This window comes from Rutidosis leptorrhynchoides, chromosome 7 (genome assembly GCF_046630445.1).
Source record: "Rutidosis leptorrhynchoides isolate AG116_Rl617_1_P2 chromosome 7, CSIRO_AGI_Rlap_v1, whole genome shotgun sequence".
NCBI lineage: Eukaryota > Viridiplantae > Streptophyta > Magnoliopsida > Asterales > Asteraceae > Rutidosis > Rutidosis leptorrhynchoides.
The window spans coordinates 60,882,347-60,905,307 of NC_092339.1; the positions used below are offsets into that span (position 1 = coordinate 60,882,347).

Consider the following 22,961-nt stretch of genomic DNA (forward strand, 5'->3'; position numbering starts at 1 on the left):
CTTTAATTATGTACTTACTTTTTTTTTATTAACGAGAAAACCTCATATGAACGGGTACATTGACTCCCTCATAAATGGTAACCCTTGGGTAATCAAGCACCTTGAACGCGAGACCTGGTACCGGGTGAATTGCGCACAAGGCGCACCCTCTCGTCACACTCCCCTTTTAAACGAAATGGCTTTACAAAGATTCGAACCCGTTTGGTGTGCTTCATCGGGTAACTTAGTGGTCACTCGGGCAAGCGTGCATGGTTTGTACTTACTTCAATATGTAAACAATCTTTTGACGTATAAATGTTTTCACTGTATGCCAACTAATACTAAATTTTCAAGTGAACAGTGAACTCGTACAAAACTCGTGATTTATTCATGTGAATAATTTATTATCGCCAAGTTTATGACCAAATTCTTGGTAATTGATTACATATTTAGATCATCATATTATCATATTTTCTCACTTTATTTAGAACGTGACAAGTCTAAATCATTTTAGAAAACCGAAAGACACGATGTTACAACTAATTTTGTTAACTAGGTTGTTATTTGAGTTCCATGTGCGGCTTGACACAAAAACCATATCCTAATTTCATGCTCACGAATAAGGTACATGTTTTGTCGCAGTAATAACCTGAATTACACGCATTAGCTGATCTAATTTTCATAACGTCGCTTGGGTTTAATAATGCGTACGACTTATCTCAATGGCACACGACAAAAACATAGCAATAATGCGTACGTCGTATCTTAATAATGCGTACGTCTTACACATCAATAATGTGTACGTCTTATCTCAATGAAAACATAGCAAAAAGTAGGGTAGGAGATATCTTGTTGAGATCAAATACAGAATCCAATATTAAACGAGTAACTATACAAAAGGGCAAACCCCCTGTTACTTAAACGGGAATTTTGGTCTTTTCACAATTTTTTTTTTTTTTTTAACGTGGACCACTATCCTCGTTTACACTAAACATCGTCACAAAACTATTGAGACATAAAACGATCACGATATAATCTAATTAGACTACGTACATCTGACAACAATACTACTCAAATAGCCTGAACAGATTTTTTTTCTTCATTTACCCGTTTACCTAAATTTTCAAGCGTATTAGCGTATATAGGTGGTTAAAGGTAAAGGGATACAAATTGGCACACGACAAAAACAAACCTAATACTTCAAATCCTTACTGGAACAATAATATATTAGACTATAGAAATATCTTGTTTCCCATAACTTCTAACATTCTTCTGTGAACAATTAGTCGGTGAAATAACTAATACGTAGTAATACACAACTTTTTCTGTCAATTATAATCCAACATTCCAAAGGGCAACGTTCAACCCATTTAACTCACTTCTGTTTAAGGTACGTTGATTTGACCCACCTGACCAATTAAAAGTATAGCCAAAATCTACTCATTCAAAAGTAATCTAGTCGGACCGTTTAATGACACGAGTCCCTTGAGAAACGGTTTACGCTTTAAATATTTCTTTTCCTCAAGTAAAAAAGTTGTAACTCAGTTGGCAAATACATAATAAAAAACTATTACCTGTGACTTGAGCTCCCATTATAACAAAGTTATTTCATGCCCATATACATCATCAAGCTCAAATTATCACCATTTCTTACCTTTCTTTCTTCTTTTACTGTTACTGCTATTACTGCCACCAGCACCACCTCCATTGCTAGCGTTCACATTTGCAGAAGTATTTGAAGGAATATCAGGACCTCCATTGGTTGCAAAATTGTCAAACATGCCTGATTGAACAGCGTTTTGTAACCACTCCATAAACTCCTCTTCGGTCATGGTTTCGTCCATATTTGGCATCCCACCTCCTCTATGACTTGAACTTGGTCCCTTGGTGTTACTGTGCTTTGACATTACACTCGTGTTTACATGAAAACTTGGTTTGTGTGTGTTGGCAGGACATCTCATTCCCTGCAATAAAATAACACTAATGAATTTAAAATTTAAAAAGTCAGGCAAAATCACATTTTCTATTTTTTTTTTTTCTTCCTGTTTTTCCCTTCTAATTTTTGGGCGAATCTGCTGCTACTTTTGTATGTCCCAATAGAATTCTAAAAATATGTTATGTTTGGCTTGTTTTTCAAGCTAGAATTAGTTACTCACTCTATACAATTTGGTATGCTTATTTAACGCTATTCTTAAAAGTTTTATCAACGGTCAAGCAATTCTAAAAAATCAGTTTGTAATAATTGCAATTTTATGGAACAAAGAGAATACCAATTTTCATATACATATAGAAGATTGTCTTCAACATATTAATGGAATACAATTTCTTCACACTATAATATTTGGTTTGTGGCATCGTTTAAGCAAGACTTATTAAAGCTTTTACCTGACAGAGATACCATTCTGTGGCATCGTATATCTTGCTATCTGCACAAACATAGGCACGAGGTGGATCTACCTGCACATTATTAGCAAAAAAAAATTTAAAAAAACATGAGCTATTTCTGATAACCAAGAATCAAATGCCAAATGCAAACAAGTAACAACGGTACTCACATACCTTTTGGAATACTCCAAAAAGAAGCGGTTGGGATGATTGTTCGACCCAACCGTCCCCGTATTTTGCTGGATGGAAGTCTTTACAGTCCTTCAAAGTTAACATATATAAGAAAAAACACGAGTAAATATTAAAGAATATATTGAACAGAAAAAAGATGTGTGCAAACAATTGATACCTGGCACGATCTGGCTCTTGATTTTGTCTTTTTGGTGTAAAACCACATGTGAAAGCTTCCACACTTTTGACATGCAATTCGCCTCGACTCTCCCAACGGATCATCCACATGAACTTCCGTACCTCCAAATGTAGATCCGAAAAACCCATGTCGTTTGTTCTGAAACATTTATGATTGTTAGATTAACAAGCTATCGTCTAGATCGATACACTTATATCTTGTGTGACAACGTTATGATGGGAGAGATTTGGAAAACATAAACGGGAAGCTGGAACATGTAGTTGTAAGTTCCATTAATTCATCTAATGAAGCTAAGTAATATGATTATATGAAGCTACCATCCACCACATGTGTAGTGCGTTATTCGTTCCTCATAACAGCTTTCAAATTTGTACATCGTATGACAATTGCATACTGATTAAGCTATCACTTTAAATATTGAGTATAGTTCTTCTAAGATAGATAAGCTATTACATTGACTTTGGGACGATTTTCTTTACTTAGTGAACACTCAAAAACAGACAAAAGTAAAAGGGGTATAAGCAACCAAACCTTTGGAGTAGTATTTTGAAATCTTCGGAAATAATTTAAAAGATCCTCCCTTCTCAATTCATCGTCATATGTTTTCTGCTTAGAAGTATCTAACAAAACCTTCAGAAAGATAAAGTTTTGCACTATAGTCAATACACCAAAACTAGAGGTATATAAACATGCAACTTTTGGAAACAAAAAATGGTACCTCGTATGCGTTTTGAAGTTTTTTAAAAGCTTCTGCAGCTTTTTCATTGCCCATATTTTTATCAGGATGAACCAACATCGCCTAATTTCAAAAACATAATGTGTGAGAAAGAGAGTTAGCAAAATTATCATACGCATCCGTTTCTCACTGAAAAAAATACTAGATGAAACAGCATATATAGAAAAAAAGTGTGTACCTTTTTTCGGTATTCACGCTTAAGAAAAGTAGCATCTATTTCCTGAAATCTAGACAAACCTAACGCTGAATAGTGATCTGTCGAGTTTAACAATCGAACAACTTCATCTTCAGATGTTAACTCAGAATCAGACCCACTCGTTGAAGGTACCCCAGTTCCAGGGTCAGCTGGTGGATGGGACCCACCATCAGTGGAGGGACCACGTACTTCCTCACCATTGAAAACACCGGGCCCACTTTGCATCCCAGCTGTATGCTCAGGAACACTGTTAGGTCTTCTTTGCTCATTTATGTTATTCCTTAAGAAGAATATTAGACCATCACTTGAGAAAAATGATAAATTGAAAATTACAACAATGCCAAGCCATCCAACCAGCATCCATGCAGAATATACAGAGTACACAGTCATTATTAGCAGTGAAAAGCGCTCATGGCTCAATGCAAATGATATTCCTGCATATTACAGTAATAAAGAAATCAATAACAAATGTATGAAAAGGAACAGACAAAACATTGTAAAACATGTCCAGTGAAGTGTTTGAAAACTCGCCACCAATGGCTAGGACGATTGAAGTTGTCCAGAAGCTTCCATATATCCAAAGGAAAATAATTCCAGAAACAGCAAGCAACAAAAGACCAATAGTGAACCCAACAAAAAGTGCTACCAAAGCAACTATGGCCTGTAAAAACCATGAGAGTAGACCATAAAGAGCCATTAAAAATCCTATGCTAATATGCATATAAAGAAGGTATAAAAAATAAAGGGTTTTGGAAACCGAACGCCCTTAATACATACATAGGTACACACACTCAAATCATTAGGTTTCAAACATCTATTGTATCATTTTTTATCTTGGATGAGATGGGGAAAAGTTCAAGCACAATGTGATGTATTAACATTTAACTTACACTTCTGTGTGTGTGTTTGCAAAGACGTATAATATATTCACTAGTCATATACAAGCAGTGTTCAGAAATTGACATATTAAGTAGTTCCTAATCACCATCCTAAACCTTGCTAATGGTACTGCATATATTTTCTTAGTTAAATGTACTAAAGCCACCGCCAAAACTAAGTTACCTCTTGATATATGTGCATAAGTGTAGTGTCAACCGCACTTCGTTGCAATTATAAGCTGCTACGTACAAATTTTTTATTAATTATTGAACATATTCGTGTTTTATATATATATAAGCAAAATTTTAGTATACAAAAGGCCCACTTTTTACTTATTAACAGGGCCCATAAAATTGAAGAGACGGCCCGGTGGGACTATTCGGATGTTAGCCAACTTTGACATCGACTGTTTTGATTGTTTTTAACCAATTTTGACCGAATAATTCTAACTGTATCAGCTAAATCCAACTTTTGACCAATTTTGACCCGTTGACCAACGACTTTTGACCGACTTGGCCTGGTCGGGTTGGACTACTTCAATATCCCGACTAGTCGGCCGACTTTTAGAACCATATCATGTACTACACTTACAAAGGCCCAAACAAGGAGACCACTCAGATCCAAACTACCTCAGACTTCATTATGGAGAAATCTTATAGATTTTGCCTGTATAGGACCTAAATATCAATGTTGCATGTTATTATTTAACTTGAAAATTCTGAAAAAGATGGCCGATACATAAATTACAAACTATGAACAAGCAGGCTTACCCCAAGAATAACGAACTTGAGCATTCCCATCATTGCAACAACCGAAAAGATACTGCACCATATAACTGTAAAGAATGATGTTGTCCCCATTCGTATAACAGAGTCAATGCCTCTAAGGGTGCAATCCAACCAAACCATTAGAAGCACAAGCAGTATGCTGGTGAAATGGGTAACCCATTTTAAGACAATTGGGTAAGCGTGCTTAATTTTCATTCTAACATAATCACGAGAGATTAATGCCTTGGTTACTATCATATCAAGTAAGGGTTTGTGTCTCTCCAACCAGTCAGTTGAAGCCTTTAAAACAGATGACATAAAAGTCTTCAGGTACCTAACACCCAACGTTTCTGGAAGCTCAACATTTATCGGTAAACCATCTTCATCAAATTCATTTGTAGAGTGGTCAACTCTACGTTTTCGAGTCTTTGACCCGTGAATACCATTTGCTGAAGCCCATTTTTCTTCTTCCAAACAAGAACCACCCGTTGTTGACATGTTAGAACTGCAATCTTCAAAAGTACTGTTTCGGGCTTCTGATTGGTCAGTAGTAGATGTAGCAGATCTACCTCGAATATCAACTTTACTATGTTTTTCAGATTTGTTACTTTTTTTCTTCTCAATTTTAAAATGATCGGATTTGTGAAGGGCCTCTGTTACAGATATGTTTGGTTGGGTATCACTTGAAAGTTCTTCCTTAGAAACCTTGATGTTGCTTATACTCCCCTTTCCCTTTTTATTTGGCATTGCGGACCCCGATTGAAAATCTCCTTTTTTGTGATTTGATGTGGTTCCATCCAGCCCATTCTTTTGATGGTTTCCTTTACGGGCCATCGAATACGAATCAGTAAGTCAGTTTGAAACAAGATACAGCAATCAAAGTTAATTGCTTTCTATCATTCAAGTCTTGAAGAAGGGGAATTCATGTAAACAACTGGACCTGCAAACAGAAGCTATTGTATATCAGTCTGAGACTCTTGAAAATATGCATGGGAAAAAAAGACAGTTATCAAGCCAAGACAACAACACAAGTTAGGAAACATACAGATATCATCGAACTTTTGTACAGTGTTCTAATGTACCCATTCTTTACAGAACTGAGGTCTGCTGCAACCGAGTTCAAATAAGGAACTAGAGTTATAACTGTACAGAATGTTCTTGCCAATTTTATATTCGTTACTGAAAGTAATTCAATAGAAAAAGCTCCCAAATCATAATTTCAGCTAGTCAAGCTTTTATTAATATTAAATTTTACACCTGAGTACAGATGAATATGCTGATAGAAATTAATCAAAGAAAGATTAACCAAACAGCTACTTGTATCCCATACGAGGAACTTTAAGGTTGTAGAACTTTCATTCACTTGACAAAAAGATATATGTATATGTAACTTTCAGTTTTTTGTTATATATATATATATATATATATATATATATATATATATATATATATATATATATATATATATATATATATATATATATATATATATATATATATATAGAGAGAGAGAGAGAGAGAGAGATTTAATCAAGAGGGAAGCACTTTTTTGGGGGGGAAGTAATTTTTTTTCGTTTTTTTTTTTTTCAGGCATCAAGATCACATGAAAATATGAACATTTAAAAATGGCACTTTGTGATGAATGTTATTATTTTGGCGGTAAACCCTCGAAGAAAAAAATGAAAACATTCAATGCATTGAATGTTTCGATTCTGAGTTTTTTTTAAGGGGTTAGAAATTAGGGTTTAGAAATTAGGGGGTTAGCTATTAGGGTTTAGCTATTAGGGTTTTGGGTTTAGCAATTAGGGTTTAGGGTTTAGAAATTAAATAAGTGCTTCCCTCTTGATTATGACCCTATATATATACACACACACACACTCATTGGACCAAGGATACACAATACAATGCTTTTTCACTTGGTGCTGGAGTGATCAGTAACAGATTAATAGCACTGGGAGAAATTCAGATTCAATTCATTGTGTTACAAAGGAAGATTTTATTGGTACCCAAGGAACCTGTCATTTATCTATTTACAAGAATGAGACGGAAAAAGAAGCATGACTTTTAACTTTGAAGTATAGAATCCTAATAATAACCATGGTGATTTTGATGGATGTAAACTTTAATATATATTGGAAACTCAAGAAAATAATAAGTAGGAACGATCCTAAACTTTTTATATAGTTCTTTCAATTGTTGTATCCTTAGGTCTTGTTTTAGTTTCTTCACTACACTTTTTGTTATGATTGAACTAGTTTGAAATAAGAGTATTCGTTCATTTCAAAACTGATTGCAACATTAGTGAATTTAGAGTATTTTTGTGAGTTTCAGTTTTTGATTCATGCACCTTGCCCCATGTACATCTCATACTGCATAACTAAGTGGACCACAATGTATTCCATGATCAAACTACCCATCATCCAAAACTTGGCAATTAGAAAGAAGCACCAAGGCCAAGAAAATGACGATCTCAATCACCGCTTACACCCCGTAAAATACAACAACAACAACAACAACAGAACCCAATCCCACATGAGTGAGGTATGGGGGAGGTGAGACGTAGACAGTCCTTCCTCTATCGTTGAATAAAGAGAAGTCATTTCTCCACCTCCACCCCGAGTGTAACACTCCAAGAGTAGAGAAGGTCGTTCTCTCTCTGTTCGACGGGTAAAAGATTGCTTCCAAACGGACCTCCGGCCAAAATAAGTAAATAAGTAAAAAAAAAAAAAAAAGATATATATATATATATAAAAAATAAAATAATAATAACGCCATGAAAATGGTAGAAATAAATTTTCATGGATTTAAGATCATGCCTGGAATTCAATTTAGACTTTAAGCGACCGACAAGTCGCCAATAAATCGACGCTTGCTGTTGTCTTACTTAATAGAGCCGTGGAAACAAAAAAAAAAAAAACAAAAAAAAAAAAGGTGGAGAGCGGAGATTAAGGATCCAGAAAGCCACGCTAAAAGAACAATAGATAAAAATGACCACATGTGGACACACAAACACACACCTAAGCATCCAAAACTACATACCTACATACATGAAACCGTACCTAAACATAAGGAAAACATATATACATAGAACATACATACGTACAAACAAGCACCCATACATACTTAAACAACTACGTGCATACAAGCATACGTTCATACCTACATACGCATACATACATAAACATACAACCAAAAGCGAGCGTACGTACGTACATACATACATACATACATACATAAAGCGAACATAGAAGCACACAAAAAAACAGACACAAACAAACTTACACTAAAACAAACAACCAAACAAAAACAATCGTACATACATACACAAACATCCATAGAAAAACAAAAGTTCCAGCACACACAAACAAGATAGCACACACAATCATACGCGAACTAAGAAGGGTTCCTGGAAAAGCAAAGCGCGAACAAATAAAAATCACTCTACGAGGAGATACAAACAAGCATGCACAAAAACACTAGGGGAAGCCACAAAACCACAAAAACACCAACCCACAAACACACATACAAACCAAAACCTACTCGTCTATTCTAATTCTATTCCTCCACACATTCCTATCAGAAGTCATGTCCTCGGTCAATGAAAGCTCTTTCAAGTCGAGCTTTCATTCCAAAATCTAAAACACGGACACTAACACTCGCCCCTAACTAGCATTGAGCATAAGTCCATAAACATAAACATCCCCTTAATATTGACACCCTCTGTTATACACTGAGTGACTTAGCAGATGTATGTGTCAAGTTGTTACAAACCTAGTCCTAGCGTGAATTCATATAAGTATACAATTACATGTATATGTAGTTATGTGCTGCTTACAGTAAAAATACATACAATTATACTATAAACACTCACTTAATAAGTAGTCAAATTAGTAACAAAATCGACACCACAAATACAATAAAGCAATGAAGTGCATATAACAAACTTCAATAATCACTAAACCTGATTATATACAAAACGAGCTGGAAACCCTAAAATCAGTGGCCAATCATACAGTTTAACAGAAACAACGCAGGTAATAAGTCAACAGAAGATATTTGCATAAGTAGAGTATATATGTATAAATATAGATATTAGATATAGATATAGAGGTAGAGGTAGAGATAATTTACCAGTGATGAAGATGACGATGATGATGATGATGATGATGATGATGATGATGAGAAAATAATAGATCGAAAAATGGAAACGCTAACTGGAGCTGAATGAATGAATGAATTGTATTACAGGAAATTGGGGTTTGGGGGTGGGGGTGGGGTGGTGGGGGCGGAGTTTGTCTGGCTTTGGGCGTAGGGATCCGATGTGGTCAAATCCAACATAAGCCAATATCCATACCAACCACATCATTACTTGCTTTACTAATAAATAAATATAAATATTCCAACTCTTATATACTAATCTTAACCACTTGCTATGGTTCAGCTATTTTATTAACATTTTCCCTATCACATCAGCACAAAATCTTTAACATTCATTCACTAAACATTCACTATCATAAACTTCAACACCCCACTTTACCCATTTTTTATTATTATTTAAAACTTAAAATATAAATATAAATAACATTTTTAAACAAAGAAAATATAAATAAAATTAATAAAAAAGACCATTACATTAAATAATGAAAATACGATTACAATAAAATTAAAATTAAACTACGAGTAAAAAAAAAAAAAAAAACACTAGTAAAAAAAACACGAGTACATAAAAAATAATAGTACATAAACAAAATACCGATTAATCGGTATAATAACCATCCGCACTACCATCGATTTCGTGAAGAAGTTCGTCCCAAATATGTTTCGTATACAACACGACATTGGCGGATTTGATTATTGAGGTTCCGAGTAGCCACGCCCATTTATCATTATCCTCAAGCTACTCGAAGACGTTGTTTTCGCTATTCCAGTATGCAAAATGCGAAATCTCATCGCAATGAACGTTTCGCCTTAAATAATCGAACAACTCGCCAATTAGAAGGCCCGTAGCGGTCCATGTCATCGGAAAACAACCCGCCACCGTGAATCTCGAACGTAACAGTGTTTGTGGAAACTATTTTTGTGTATAAAAATTGAGAGTGAAAATTTGAAAGAGTTAAAAATTGAAAGTGAGAATGTATATTTTTGGTTAAGTAATGGGGTATTTATATGGAAAATGGGTTGGAAAAAAGAAAAAGAAAAAAAAAAAGCAACGGATTAAAAATTCAAAATTTTGAAATGGGCCCCACGAATACACCCGTTACTCCCATTGCAGGAGCAACTGGCGACTGCTCTGGCGGTGGTGGTCAGACGGTGACAATGGGTGGCGGTGATAACAAGTGGCCTTATAACCTTAGCTTTATTAAAATTAAAATAAAAACTAAAACTAATTTAAATGATTAAATCTATCTATGTCAATGTTACTAGACTAATTCATATTCCACTCCCTAAATATTTAAATAATGTTAATGGAGTGTAAGTTATTTTATTATCCTACCCTATGTATACTAAAGGCGAAAGGCCAATTGTCGTTTGCGTATTGGATTTTGTCGTTTTAAATTGTTTATAGAAAGTGTATAGGATTCAATTTTTTGCTAAAAAGTATATTTTAAGCTGAATATTTACTTAAAGGTGTTTGCAGATTACTTAGTTACATGTTTCTCTTGTGGATCATACCATCGTGGTTTGATTCTTTAAAAAAAACATAATAAATGGTACTTCTTTTATACTAACTCTTTTATACGAGGTGGCTGTTTTGGATTTCACATGTATATGTGTTCACACCGTCTACATTTATATATGTATACTAATCAATGTAAAATAAAAGCTATATGATTGATTACAATATAAGGTGATTAACTGAGTTTTATGTCCACAAAATCACTTTATATTAGGTTGGGCCATTAAAGTGACATAAAGAGACTCATATATATACACGCTCTTATTGAACTATTAAAATATTTAGACTAATAATTGTTTATAATGACTTTGTTGCATAATACTAATAATAAATATATATCCAAAGATAATTCTAATGTATTTGTGAAAGAAAACATGTCTCGGTTTCTCTCAATGAAGTGCGAGCCTCTTACTAGTTTAATTTAAACAAGGTTTAGTGTAACCCACTTCTTTTATACGAGCTCTTTTGTGCGAGGTGACTGTTTTAGATTTCACAAGTATGTATATTCACTCTATCCACACTAATCTAAACAAGGTTTAGTGTGGCCCCTACTCCGTATGGGGTGAAAGTGTCACATATCATTAATTAAGGGCTAGAAGTGCTATAATTTACCTTGAAAAAAAAAACGGGTCAGGTCGGATCAGGTCCAATCTTAAATCTGTGCTAGAGTGTCCGTCGGCCTTCCTGACCAATCACATGTCACCCTTGTAACAACCCAAAAACCGTTTACTAGAAAACACACATTTCTTTTTTTTAAACAAACAACATTTCATGTCTGACCATATGCGCGGCGCGCATATGGGTTGCGCGGTGCGCTCTATAACATAAAACAGACTCAGAAGCTGGCAACTGACCTGACTACCAACAAACGGCCATTTGCGCGGCACGTGTTAAAGCTGGGGGAACACTGCAGCCCATTTTAAGCATGACAAAGCCATTTTCGCCCAACCTGGGTTCCATTAAACTCCAAAACCAATTCCAACACTTTTCAAATATTAAACAACCGGGTTTTTAATCGACAAAAGTACATTAAACCTTTGGGACTCCAACGACCCATAATTACGTGAAAGTGACAATTTCGACCCGTTTTCGTTTAACACAAAACAAAGACCGAGCATGGTGATTGGGGATACGCTACCCAATCCTAATAAATCCAAAGCACATATTCTAAAGCAACCTACGCAAGTCCACTAGTTTCCACGCTTACCCGAGCCACCACCTCCACGCGAATCTATAAAAAATGTAAACAACGAGAGGGTAAGCTATGAAAGCTTAGTGAGCATAAACATACTATATACATACATATGCATAAAATGAATACGTACAACTAACACATATAGTAAACACATACCGCATTCCAAGTATAACTAAGCAAAGCTATACATAACGTACCATCAAGCCAATTCCGCAAGATTAGCTACAACATACAATAAGTATATATACGCATATACAATATATAACCAATACGACAAGGTTAACCCCTTAACCTTAAACACCTAAAGGTTGGCCGAACTACCCGAGCCTTAGTGAATTCGTACTACCCGAGATTCACTACCTTCATCGCATCAACAATCGAGGTTGGCCGAACTACCCGTGCCTTAGTGAATTCGCACAACCCGAGATTCACCACCTCATCAATAGGGATGACCGAACTACCCGCGTCATCGTGAATCCGAACTACCCGAGATTCATCTCCTCAACATCATCAACATCGACGGGGTTGGCCCAACACGCCAACGTGAATCCGTATACTCTAAAGATTTACTACCCCAAGGGTGGTAACCCAAAACGCATAAGCGTACAACATGGACTCAAAACTCCAAGAATCCATCATCCCATCACATGTAGAGTGAATCCGAGCAAGGATCACTCTACCGACCCGCACCCATCCTATGCATACATACGCATATAGTATATTTACACTCACCTTGTCGCCTTAATGAATGCAACCGAACAATCTGCAACACGTCAATGGAAAGTACCTATTCCATTATCATATAACAACAACACAATTAGGGTGGATTTACAAACCAATCTAAATTGACACTTAGTGAAATTTCGACCCAAATGCACTTCCAAACACAAACCGCGCCCAAACTAACCCATATTCACTAACACAAGTGAAAATGGTCCTAATACACCAATTAAACTAAATCATAAGTGTTAAACATTTATCTTACCCAATTTGACAAATAAACCATAATTTTGACCCATTTCAAAATTAGTCAACCAAATACACCCAAATGGGTTCTAACACTTCCATAATCACTAACACTAGTGATTATACTCAATTTACAAGCCCTAATCATGGCCAAGTCGGTTTCCAACCCAAAACCCACCAACAACAACAATAAACCCGATTACTAGCATCAATAAACTCACTTCAAGGGTTTAAATAGGTTTCTCAACAAATCAAGTTCAAACCCTAACTTTGAATATCAAATCAAACAATGAAATTCGGAGTTAGAACCTACCACCACAACTAAAACGTAGCCGTGAATGAGATGAACAACTTTAATACTTGAGACTTGACTCGATTCACTCTTCTTCTTCCCCAAACCGAGCTCTCTCTCTCTCTCTAACTCTCTCTCTCTATATATATGGAAATGGGTGGAAGAGGTGAAAAATGAGATAAGATTGATCAATGGATCAGTTTTAGTGGCTCAAAACCGACCCCCATGTGAATTGACCAAAATGCCCCTTTTTAAAAACTTAAATTAACGAACCAGTCTGCCAGCTGATTTTGCGCAGAGCGCAAACAGGCGCGCGACGCGCTTTACTGCTGAATCGAAAATCAGGGTCTTACAACCCATGGCATTCACAAGTTGTTATATATATATATATATATATATATATATATATATATATATATATATATATATATATATATTTACTTTTTTTTAAAAGGTAAAGTGTCATAAACAGTAAGAATTTATTGTATACATACTTTATATATATATATATATATATATATATATATATATATATATATATATATATATATATATGTGTGTGTGTGTGTGTGTGTGTGTGTGTGTGTGTGTGTGTGTGTGTTATATTCAAATTCAAATTTTGTGTCTAAAATTTGTAGCATGCATAAATAAAATCATATTATTGCATATTTTAAGTTATTGTCTGTTTAGATATCAGTATTTTATTATAATTACATTTTACATTCTACCAAAACCAATATTCAATCATGCGAATGTGAGATATGGAGAGGTGATATATAGACAATCATCCTTCCACACACGGGTAAATAAAATCGTTCTTTCCGCTCATGGATAGTAGTTTCTAATCGATGGATGGGAGTTTGCTTTCAGAAATACCTACAATCAAAGTTAAATATTTGATTTTTGTTGTTTTATCAAAGCTTAAGTAATTTTTTCAGTTAATGCGGAGTGCAAAGTTTAAGAGTTTGTTAATTGATAAAGTGAATTAATTTTAAGTGATCACGGCTTCAGTTTCCCGACTTTAAGATTGGACTTTGAAATCAACTTTGAAAGGGTGTCGATCGACCGCTGATTTCATATTATCAAAAACGCCGAAATGGACACCTAGAGCTCTAACCTATGGTGTAAACCGCCAATTTCAGATTATCAAAAATGCCGAAATGGACACCTAGAGCTCTAACCTATGGTGTAATGCCCAATGCTATTTGTTTTCACTATAATTTTTCGTTGTCCCATTTTCATTACTTTTTTGTTTAATGTCACTTCTATTTCAAGACAGGGAACTTTGATGCTAATACAAGTGACATGCATTCAATAAATTAGGTTTATCTTTTAACAAAATCAGGGTAATCAAACTAAACTTATATCCACATTGATAAACATTAAGGTTAGGTAATTAGACCAGATTATATCCAACTAAGTTCTGACGTTCATAGTGTATATCAAAACTAGTTAGGTTTTCATCATGTGTGATAAAATTTGTTATTTTTTTTTAATTGTCTATGACTATTAGTTGTGGTAGCTTTCTAAGGTATCATATGTATGAGCTCCTTCTTACAAGTTGCACAATTCATTAGTTCATCTATTTTAGTTATTTTGTTCGATTCACATTTTCATATCGTATGTTCATATAAATTTGTGCAACTCTGTTATCATTTACCAACTTATCTACCTATAAAAATGACAAGAAATGCAATTGTCAAATAAGTGTAGGCTTTAGTGATTTTGTTACCCATATTTTTCCCATGGCTGCAGCCAACTTTGTTGTCAATAACAACTTCATAGTCGCTTGGTTCATCGTTTTCCTTGTGACATTCACAAATGCCGATTCAAACGCCAACTTATCTCAATCCGACATGGACTCAATAGAGTTTGCTTTAAACCTTGAATACTTAGAAGCTGAGTATTCTTGTTTGGATCAACAGGAAACGGGTTGGACAAAAACTGTGACGACCCGGAAATTTCCGACCAAATTTAAAATTTCCGACCAAATTTAAACTTAATCTTTATATGTGTTCGACACGATAAGCAAAGTCAGTAATGTTGTGTAACAATGTTGTAAAATATATTCATAATATCATTTGATCTTTGACTACTCCCGAACGATTCACGAACAACGATTCACGAACAGATTTTTCTGGTGGAAGATTGAAAAGAAGGATGACAGAAATGATAATTAGAAAAATATCAAAGATTAGAACGGGATTAAGCATTTTCATAATCTTTTGGATGTATGGACTAAGAAAGAAAGTATATGAATGGTGAAAATTATGGAGCGGAAAAAGTTTAATTTATAATGAAAATATCAGACGGAGTAATCGAGGCAGATCATCGTATTTAATTATAAAAATCTTAATTTTCTTATTCGCCTAAGAATCAAATCTTTTAGATTTCGAAGATTTTCTTTATATCCCTTGAATTCCGGAATTCAACCGTGACTACGTCACCGGTTAAGACGAATCTGCTTTTACTCATTTCACTCGTTTGTGATAACTTCACTCTTACGCTTCGAATAAACGAATTGTTTAATCTGTATTACTCGATAATGATAAAACTCTATTTATCAACTCATATGCGTCATGAAAATATTTTTATTGTCAGCCATGACCATCTCAATCAAATTTCGGGACGAAATTTCTTTAACGGGTAGGTACTGTGACGACCCGAAAATTTCCGACCAAATTTAAACTTAATCTTTATATGTGTTCGACACGATAAGCAAAGTCAGTAATGTTGTGTAACAAAGTTGTAAACTATATTCATAATATCATTTGACCTTTGACTACTCCCGAACGATTCACGAACAACTATTTGTAAATAGTTATGTGTGTTTGTATATATATATATATATATATATATATATATATATAATAACTGGAAATATAATTTGAAATATTATATGTTGTTGTTATTAAATGTAATTACGTAAAATAAAATAAAAATATGATATTATGAAAATTATTATTTAAAACGTATCTATATCTATATATATATATATATATATATATATATATGTATATATATATAAATAAATAAGGTATATTAATTATATATATTGTGATTTCGAATCTATTAAGTAAATGACGGTAACGCTCAATTGTCATTCGATTGATATTAAACAAGTTAAATTCAAACTTATATGATTTTAAAAATAAACGGTGATTCAAAAATAAGTTATATAAGTTACAGCCTTATTAAAAATAAATTTAGAATCTTTCTGGAGACTTTTATCCACCACTAATTTAACAACGGAGCACGAAATATCACTTAATGATATTAAGTCGAATGATGGAGAACAATTAGTGAGCTGGATCCACGTTGATTAATTTGTTCTTTTGACTTAATCAATTGTTATATTGTATTATATATGTATATATATGATATGATATATAATACATGCATGTGAAGTTTAGCACACATATTAATTATTTTTACCTTCTATTTTTAAAACCCACTTGTTGAAAGATCAAACCAAACCACTGTACATGATTGATTACTTTGATTACTTCCTAACTAGCCTATAAATCCTATATATACATGTGTACGTTAACCAACATCTTCTATCACCATTATCTAAACCCATATCACTTATTGCTAGTGTCTTTCTGTTTAATATTCGATAGACCCACCCACTAGCATGTATATATCCATTCAAGTCAATTCCCACCACATCTATTCTATTGTTTTCTTACTAATCCACTTAAACAAAAATTCCATTTATAATACTGTACATCCGTGAACTTGATTATTATTAAAGTAACTTTATTGTTTTGTTTTCTTCATATATGAGAATCTAAATATTATGTATGTATCACCTTCCACTATCTATCACTTTTGCTAGATTATATATAATCTATATATGTATATTGATATACATACAGATGGGAGAAATCAACCCAAAGCAAAGCATCCCTCAACTTCACCACTCTACACCAATCTCAAACCGCAACTAAACCACCACACGAACAACCATGTCTACTGCTACTTCCATTCGCGTAGACATATAACTGGGTGCTTTTCAGAATTTCAGAATGGAAGGTCATAGTTCTAAAAGATAAATGTTATATGTATACATATAACTGTTGAGGTAGAAACGCTGTGAGATTCAAAATATTGATCGGTAATTGGTATGGTAATTCTCGTTATAAGATATGGGTGAGTATATGAATAGGTTTTAACGAACAACTATAATGGTTCTTCGGAGAGACTTAAGCCAATGAGAAATGAAGTTGCTGGTAAGTTTACTGCTAATATGGTGGGATATAAAAGATTCCCCGGTAATAATAAAAGAGCATACATATAATCAAGGTGATAATAAGGTTGTTTCGAACAAAAATTCGAAGTTGACTTGCTGGAGCTGTGACAAAATTTGCTACTTTGAAAGGAATTACCAAGTTATTTTGGGTAATAATAACACTAAAGGAATTAGCACAGATACGTGTTAAACATTTATTCAGGTTCTAAGTGTTTTTCAGGTGCATTACTATATGCATTAAACTTTTCTTCCGTAGATGAAATGCGGTTGGTTCATCTTCTCGATTGAGGTGTTTTTCAAGAATCATGAAAGGTTTAAACGCATATTGTAATCGTCAAGATACAATTGAGGTTTAAGATGAAATCAAGTGGTAAACTTGAAGAATTGTTTAGTTTCATATATTATAATCAATATTTTAATTCATTTTAATTGTCCAATCTTGATAGTCCACAGTCGATAATCCACAGTTAACAGTCCAATAATTCATATGTAGTTTAATTTATAATATTCGAATTAATTAATACGTATCGTGACCCGTGTACATGTCTCAGACTCGATCACAACTCAAATTATATATATTATTGTAGAATCAACCTCAACCGTGTATAGAGAACTCGATCATTACTGCATATAGAGTGTCTATGGTTATTCCAAATAATATAAATAAATGCGTCGATATTGTCCCGATATTTAAAGTGCGTAAAATAAATAACAGAAATTAAATAACGATAAATAAGGTGCGTAAAGAAAATAACAGAAATTAAATGACGATAAATAAAATTGTATGAATGTAAATTGCGATAAATAAAATTGCGATAAATAAAATGTAACCAGTTAGCTAGGAACAGTTAGCGTGGATTCTTAACAATATTCTCCTCATAGTTAAATTGTTTGTTTCTAACAAATTTTATTTTGTCCAATGTTTTCTTCATTATGCCACTTGTTGAATTTTGATAGGTCAAAATCCAATTATGAAATTGAATGAAAATGGTTGTTCTGCGGTGATCGAATACGTATATCCGTGGATGTAAGTAGGATAGTAAATGACCGTTGAATCAGATTCGAAGGATGTACAGTGTAACTAATTAATGTGCAATCTAAATATTCCTCGGGTATTACCTACCCGTTAAAATATTTTCACCATTAACGGTTTGTACAAAAGAATTTTTAATTACAATCTTTATGAAAACATATATACATATATATTTTATTCAGATGTAATCATGGATTTAATGAGTTAATATGATATTAATCTCATTTGTTTTTCGATTTGAGTTAGAATAAGTAATCTCTAAAAATATTAGGAACCACATATTCTTCGCAGAATATTAATGAAATTATGGATCAATACTTCATCGTTAACTATTAGGAATCACATATTCTTCACACAATTTTAATGAAATTATAGAGCAATACTTCATCGTTCATTATTGTTGGTATTCCTTGGTATCTATGGTGCGTATAGCGTTGATGTTCGTGGGACAGATTGTGAAATTTGAGGTGTGGGATGCGGATGTTGATGTTGGTGATGGTGATGGTACTGTTGATGTTATTTATTGTGGTACAGTTTACGCTGCTGGTGCTGCTAATGCTGTCGGTATTGCTGATGGTGACGGTACTGAGGTTGATGGTGCTTGTGGTGCTTGTGATGCTTGTAAATCACGCACCATTCTTGTCAGGGTTTCTATTCTACCCTCTATCATTTCTATCCACCCACTCATCTGATTCGATAGATCTTGATTATCAATTCGAAGTTCTCTAACTTCTTCTAATATTCCCCTTCGATTGGTATTCGGAAATAGAGGTTGGATATTTTCTAAGATTGCAGTAACGCAACCTTCGAGTCGGAATATTTTGGCAAGAAGGGTGAAAACAGTGTTGCGTATAGGTTCACCGGTGAGTACATCGTTTTCTCTGATGTTAGGTGGTAAGTTTGGTTCACGGTAAGGTTCACCTTCTTCATTTCTCCATCGAGTGAGTAAATCTCGGACCCACCCCCATCTCCTCCAGAAAGAAAAATAACTAAATGGTTGAGGCACATCTGGTTCATTGACTTCAGAGTCTGCTTCAATATAAATCTCGAAATCGCTTCCGGAACTAATGGAATCCAAGCTAGGTGTAGGCTCCATCTCTCACGATCAGTTAAAGGGTTTTCGATATGAAATGATTTTCGGTTATTGGTTAATATTCTAATTATATAGAATATCTAATATAGTACAGAAGATCCCGTAGATTACGGAGGAAATTAAGGAAACGTGTCAGATAAATTCTACAGTAACAGATACTCTAAGATATGAATTAGCAGATATGCTAAGATATGAATTGTGTCTATACACTAATCATGCAATCAATGCAATAAGATGTGTCTAGACTAAGGATGATAAGCAAGTGATTCTCTAAGAATGATAAGCAGGTAATTTTCGACACGAAATGATAAGCAAAACTTTTGACACGCAGACACGGTCGAAGTCCAGACTCACTAATGCATCCTAACGACTATCGGTTAGACTCACTAATGCAAGACCTGGTTCGCTAAGACCACCGCTCTGATACCAACTGAAACGCCCCGTCCTAATCCATCCGGACGAAGTCCATATTGATTATAAACGATTCATAATAGTTGATTACATCGCGAGGTACTTGACCTCTAAATGATACATTTTACAAACATTGCATTCATTTTTAAAAGACAACCTTTCATTTCATCGAAAGTTGACAGGTATGCATACCATTTCATAATATCCAAACTATAAATGACCTAATCCGTCATTTACTTAATAATAATCTTTAATGAACTTCAACGACTCGAATGCAATGTCTTTTGAAATATGTTATGAATGACTCCAAGTAATATCCTTAAAATGAGCTAATGCACAGCGGAAGATTTCTTTCAAACCTGAGAATAAACATGCTTTCAAGTGTCAACCAAAAGGTTGGTGAGTTCATCAGTTTATAGTAATCATTTCATTTTCATCATTTTAATAGACCACAAGATTTTAAATATTATAAAATGTGCAGAAGTCCCATTCCAACTGCACAAAAAATATCTTTCATATGAAGAACACCTGGTGAGGATTCAAAATATAATAGTAACCATCTGTGCCGGTCTTTCACCCCACGGCTGAATACATGTGCCTTCAAAATATAGAACCTCTGTGCCAGTCTTTACACCCCACGGCTGAACACATGTTTATAAAATATAGACCAACCGGTGCCAAAATGTCGTAAATAATAAACCATCCACCCGGCTCGGGAGCTCACACGCTCTAACGGAAACCGGGGCTAATGCGTGTCATAATAATCAACCCCAATCCCAGATAATTATATCATAGAGTGCAGTTAAGGTACTTGTGTCTATTGTGTCAAACATTTATAAAAGCGCATGTATTCTCAGTCCTAAAAATGTAAAGAGTAAAAAGAGAATCAAATGAAACTCACCTAATGTATTTTGTAGTAAAAATACATATGACGACATTGAATAAAAGTAGGGTTGGCCTCGGATTCACGAACCTATATCATTTATATATATTAAAACATATAATAAGATTTAAACAAGTTGATATTGTTAATATACTAGTTTTATTAATGTTTTATATGTTACCCTAAATAAATATATTAATTATATATATTTTATATATTTTAATTACATAGTTAATATATATATATATATATATATATATATATATATATATATATATATATATATATATATATATCGGATTCTTATTAAAGTATTTTAATTAAAACATATATGATATATTAAAATCTATATAAAAAATTATATAAAAATATATTTATATCTTATAGGTAATTTAATTAACAATAGCTACTAATATTTTATTTTGAAAACAAAATAGTTTGTAATATTAACATAAGTATTTTATATGTGTTAGATTCATTTTTATGTAAGTACATATGTTGTGATAATAATAATGATAATGTTAATAATAATAAATAACAATAATAATAATAATAATAATAATAATAATAATAATAATAATAATAATAATAATAATAATAATAATAATAATAATAATAATAATAATAATAATAATAAAATTGGTAATAACTACCTTAATAGCTTCCTAAAAAAAATGCCATGAACAGGACTCGAACCCGCGACCTCTCGCTCACACATAAACACATCCAAACCACTCCACTGTCTGCTGTCTTCCTATTTTATAACCAGTCTTATTTTGATTTAACCCATCTAACAGTTTATCTTCTTCTTCTCCATAATTCATCATCATCATTCGTTTAGCTAAAAAAATAATACTAATAGTCAAGATAACTGAGTTGGGCTCGGCCCACAACTCTCTTAATCATCCCAACCAGATTTTTACGGCCCAACACAAATTCAATCCTAGTAATCGGTTTTAAAACAACATGCACAATTCAATTGTGATGTGGGGCTCGCTTGATAAACACAGGAACATCACATAATATTTGCTTCCCTTTACAGCTCATGCTAAATCAATTACCCATTAAAAAAAAATATCCACAGCCAATATCATTGACCCTTCGGTTTGCCACAATACTAGCAAACAGACCAAAATCATGTTTTAATTTAAATGAAACAATAGCTTTATTGGAAGGTGGGTTCGGTATTCTTGAGTGGAGTAGAAGCCGAAAGAAAATTTAATAACATATTAAGTGGTAGGGTTGTCAAGTGGATGAGAATTGTATCAAAGGTATAACATACGATTTAAAATAACCAAGTGTTGTCCATTAAGAAAATGTCGGCCACATACAAAAATATAAGGCCATCTCTTTCGCATACATCTTTTGTAATTTGAATAGATTAAACAGAAAAGTATTAGCGAGTGCTAGTAGAAGTGAAGTGGTGGATTGCGTTGGTTTCACAGAATACAGAAATTAAAGTGAAGATGATATGATGATAAGTGGTAGTACGTTGTTTGTTTTCGATTCCAAAACAGAAGTATAGAAGTGGCTGCAATGGTGAACAGAATTGGTTTGCAATGACCGATGTTATCCTAACAAGAGGAGAGAAGAAGAGAGACAAGGTGTTTACGGGTTGCTTAAAATTGGATTCCAAGTTGAGTTAAAGGTGGTGGTGTTTATTAAGGTGAGTTCTCGATGATGAGGTAACCGATGGTGATTATATGTAGGTGAGGTCTTTGTGATCAACGGTAAAGAAGATACGATACTCGAAGTGATGATGGGTGTAAATCATTCTCGGACAGGAACTTGAAGCAAAAAGGAGGAAAGGGGTGTGATTTTTGTGTCACGGAAGATATCAAAAG

The 22,961-nt window shown here is 33.8% G+C and overlaps 1 protein-coding gene and 1 pseudogene across 1 annotated transcript; one reads left to right on the top strand and one right to left on the bottom strand.

Moving 5' to 3' along the window:
• Positions 1 to 1,285: 1,285 nt before the first annotated feature.
• Positions 1,286 to 9,577, bottom strand: LOC139857136 (uncharacterized). Its single transcript, XM_071845864.1, has 10 exons — positions 9,444 to 9,577; positions 5,316 to 6,252; positions 4,198 to 4,327; positions 3,649 to 4,100; positions 3,453 to 3,533; positions 3,266 to 3,364; positions 2,714 to 2,872; positions 2,539 to 2,625; positions 2,365 to 2,436; positions 1,286 to 1,943 (listed from the first exon to the last, which is right to left on the bottom strand). Exons 2-10 carry the CDS (start codon positions 6,144 to 6,146, stop codon positions 1,620 to 1,622), a joined length of 2,235 nt encoding a protein of 744 aa, XP_071701965.1. The 5' UTR covers positions 6,147 to 6,252; positions 9,444 to 9,577; the 3' UTR covers positions 1,286 to 1,619.
• Positions 9,578 to 15,187: 5,610 nt separating this feature from the next.
• The window catches only part of LOC139859286 (desiccation-related protein PCC13-62-like), a 46,177-nt pseudogene continuing 38,403 nt past the window's right edge, over positions 15,188 to 22,961 (top strand).

Bases quoted from the DNA above. Each gene is read 5' to 3' on its own strand.
- LOC139857136 (XM_071845864.1), bottom strand. From the start codon at position 6,146: ATGGCCCGTAAAGGAAACCATCAAAAGAATGGGCTGGATGGAACCACA. The intron at 3,365-3,452 runs GTACCATTTTTT...ATCTTTCTGAAG, and splicing joins AACTTCAAAACGCATACGAG to GTTTTGTTAGATACTTCTAA. The intron at 2,437-2,538 runs GTATGTGAGTAC...AATAATGTGCAG, and splicing joins TTTTTGGAGTATTCCAAAAG to GTAGATCCACCTCGTGCCTA.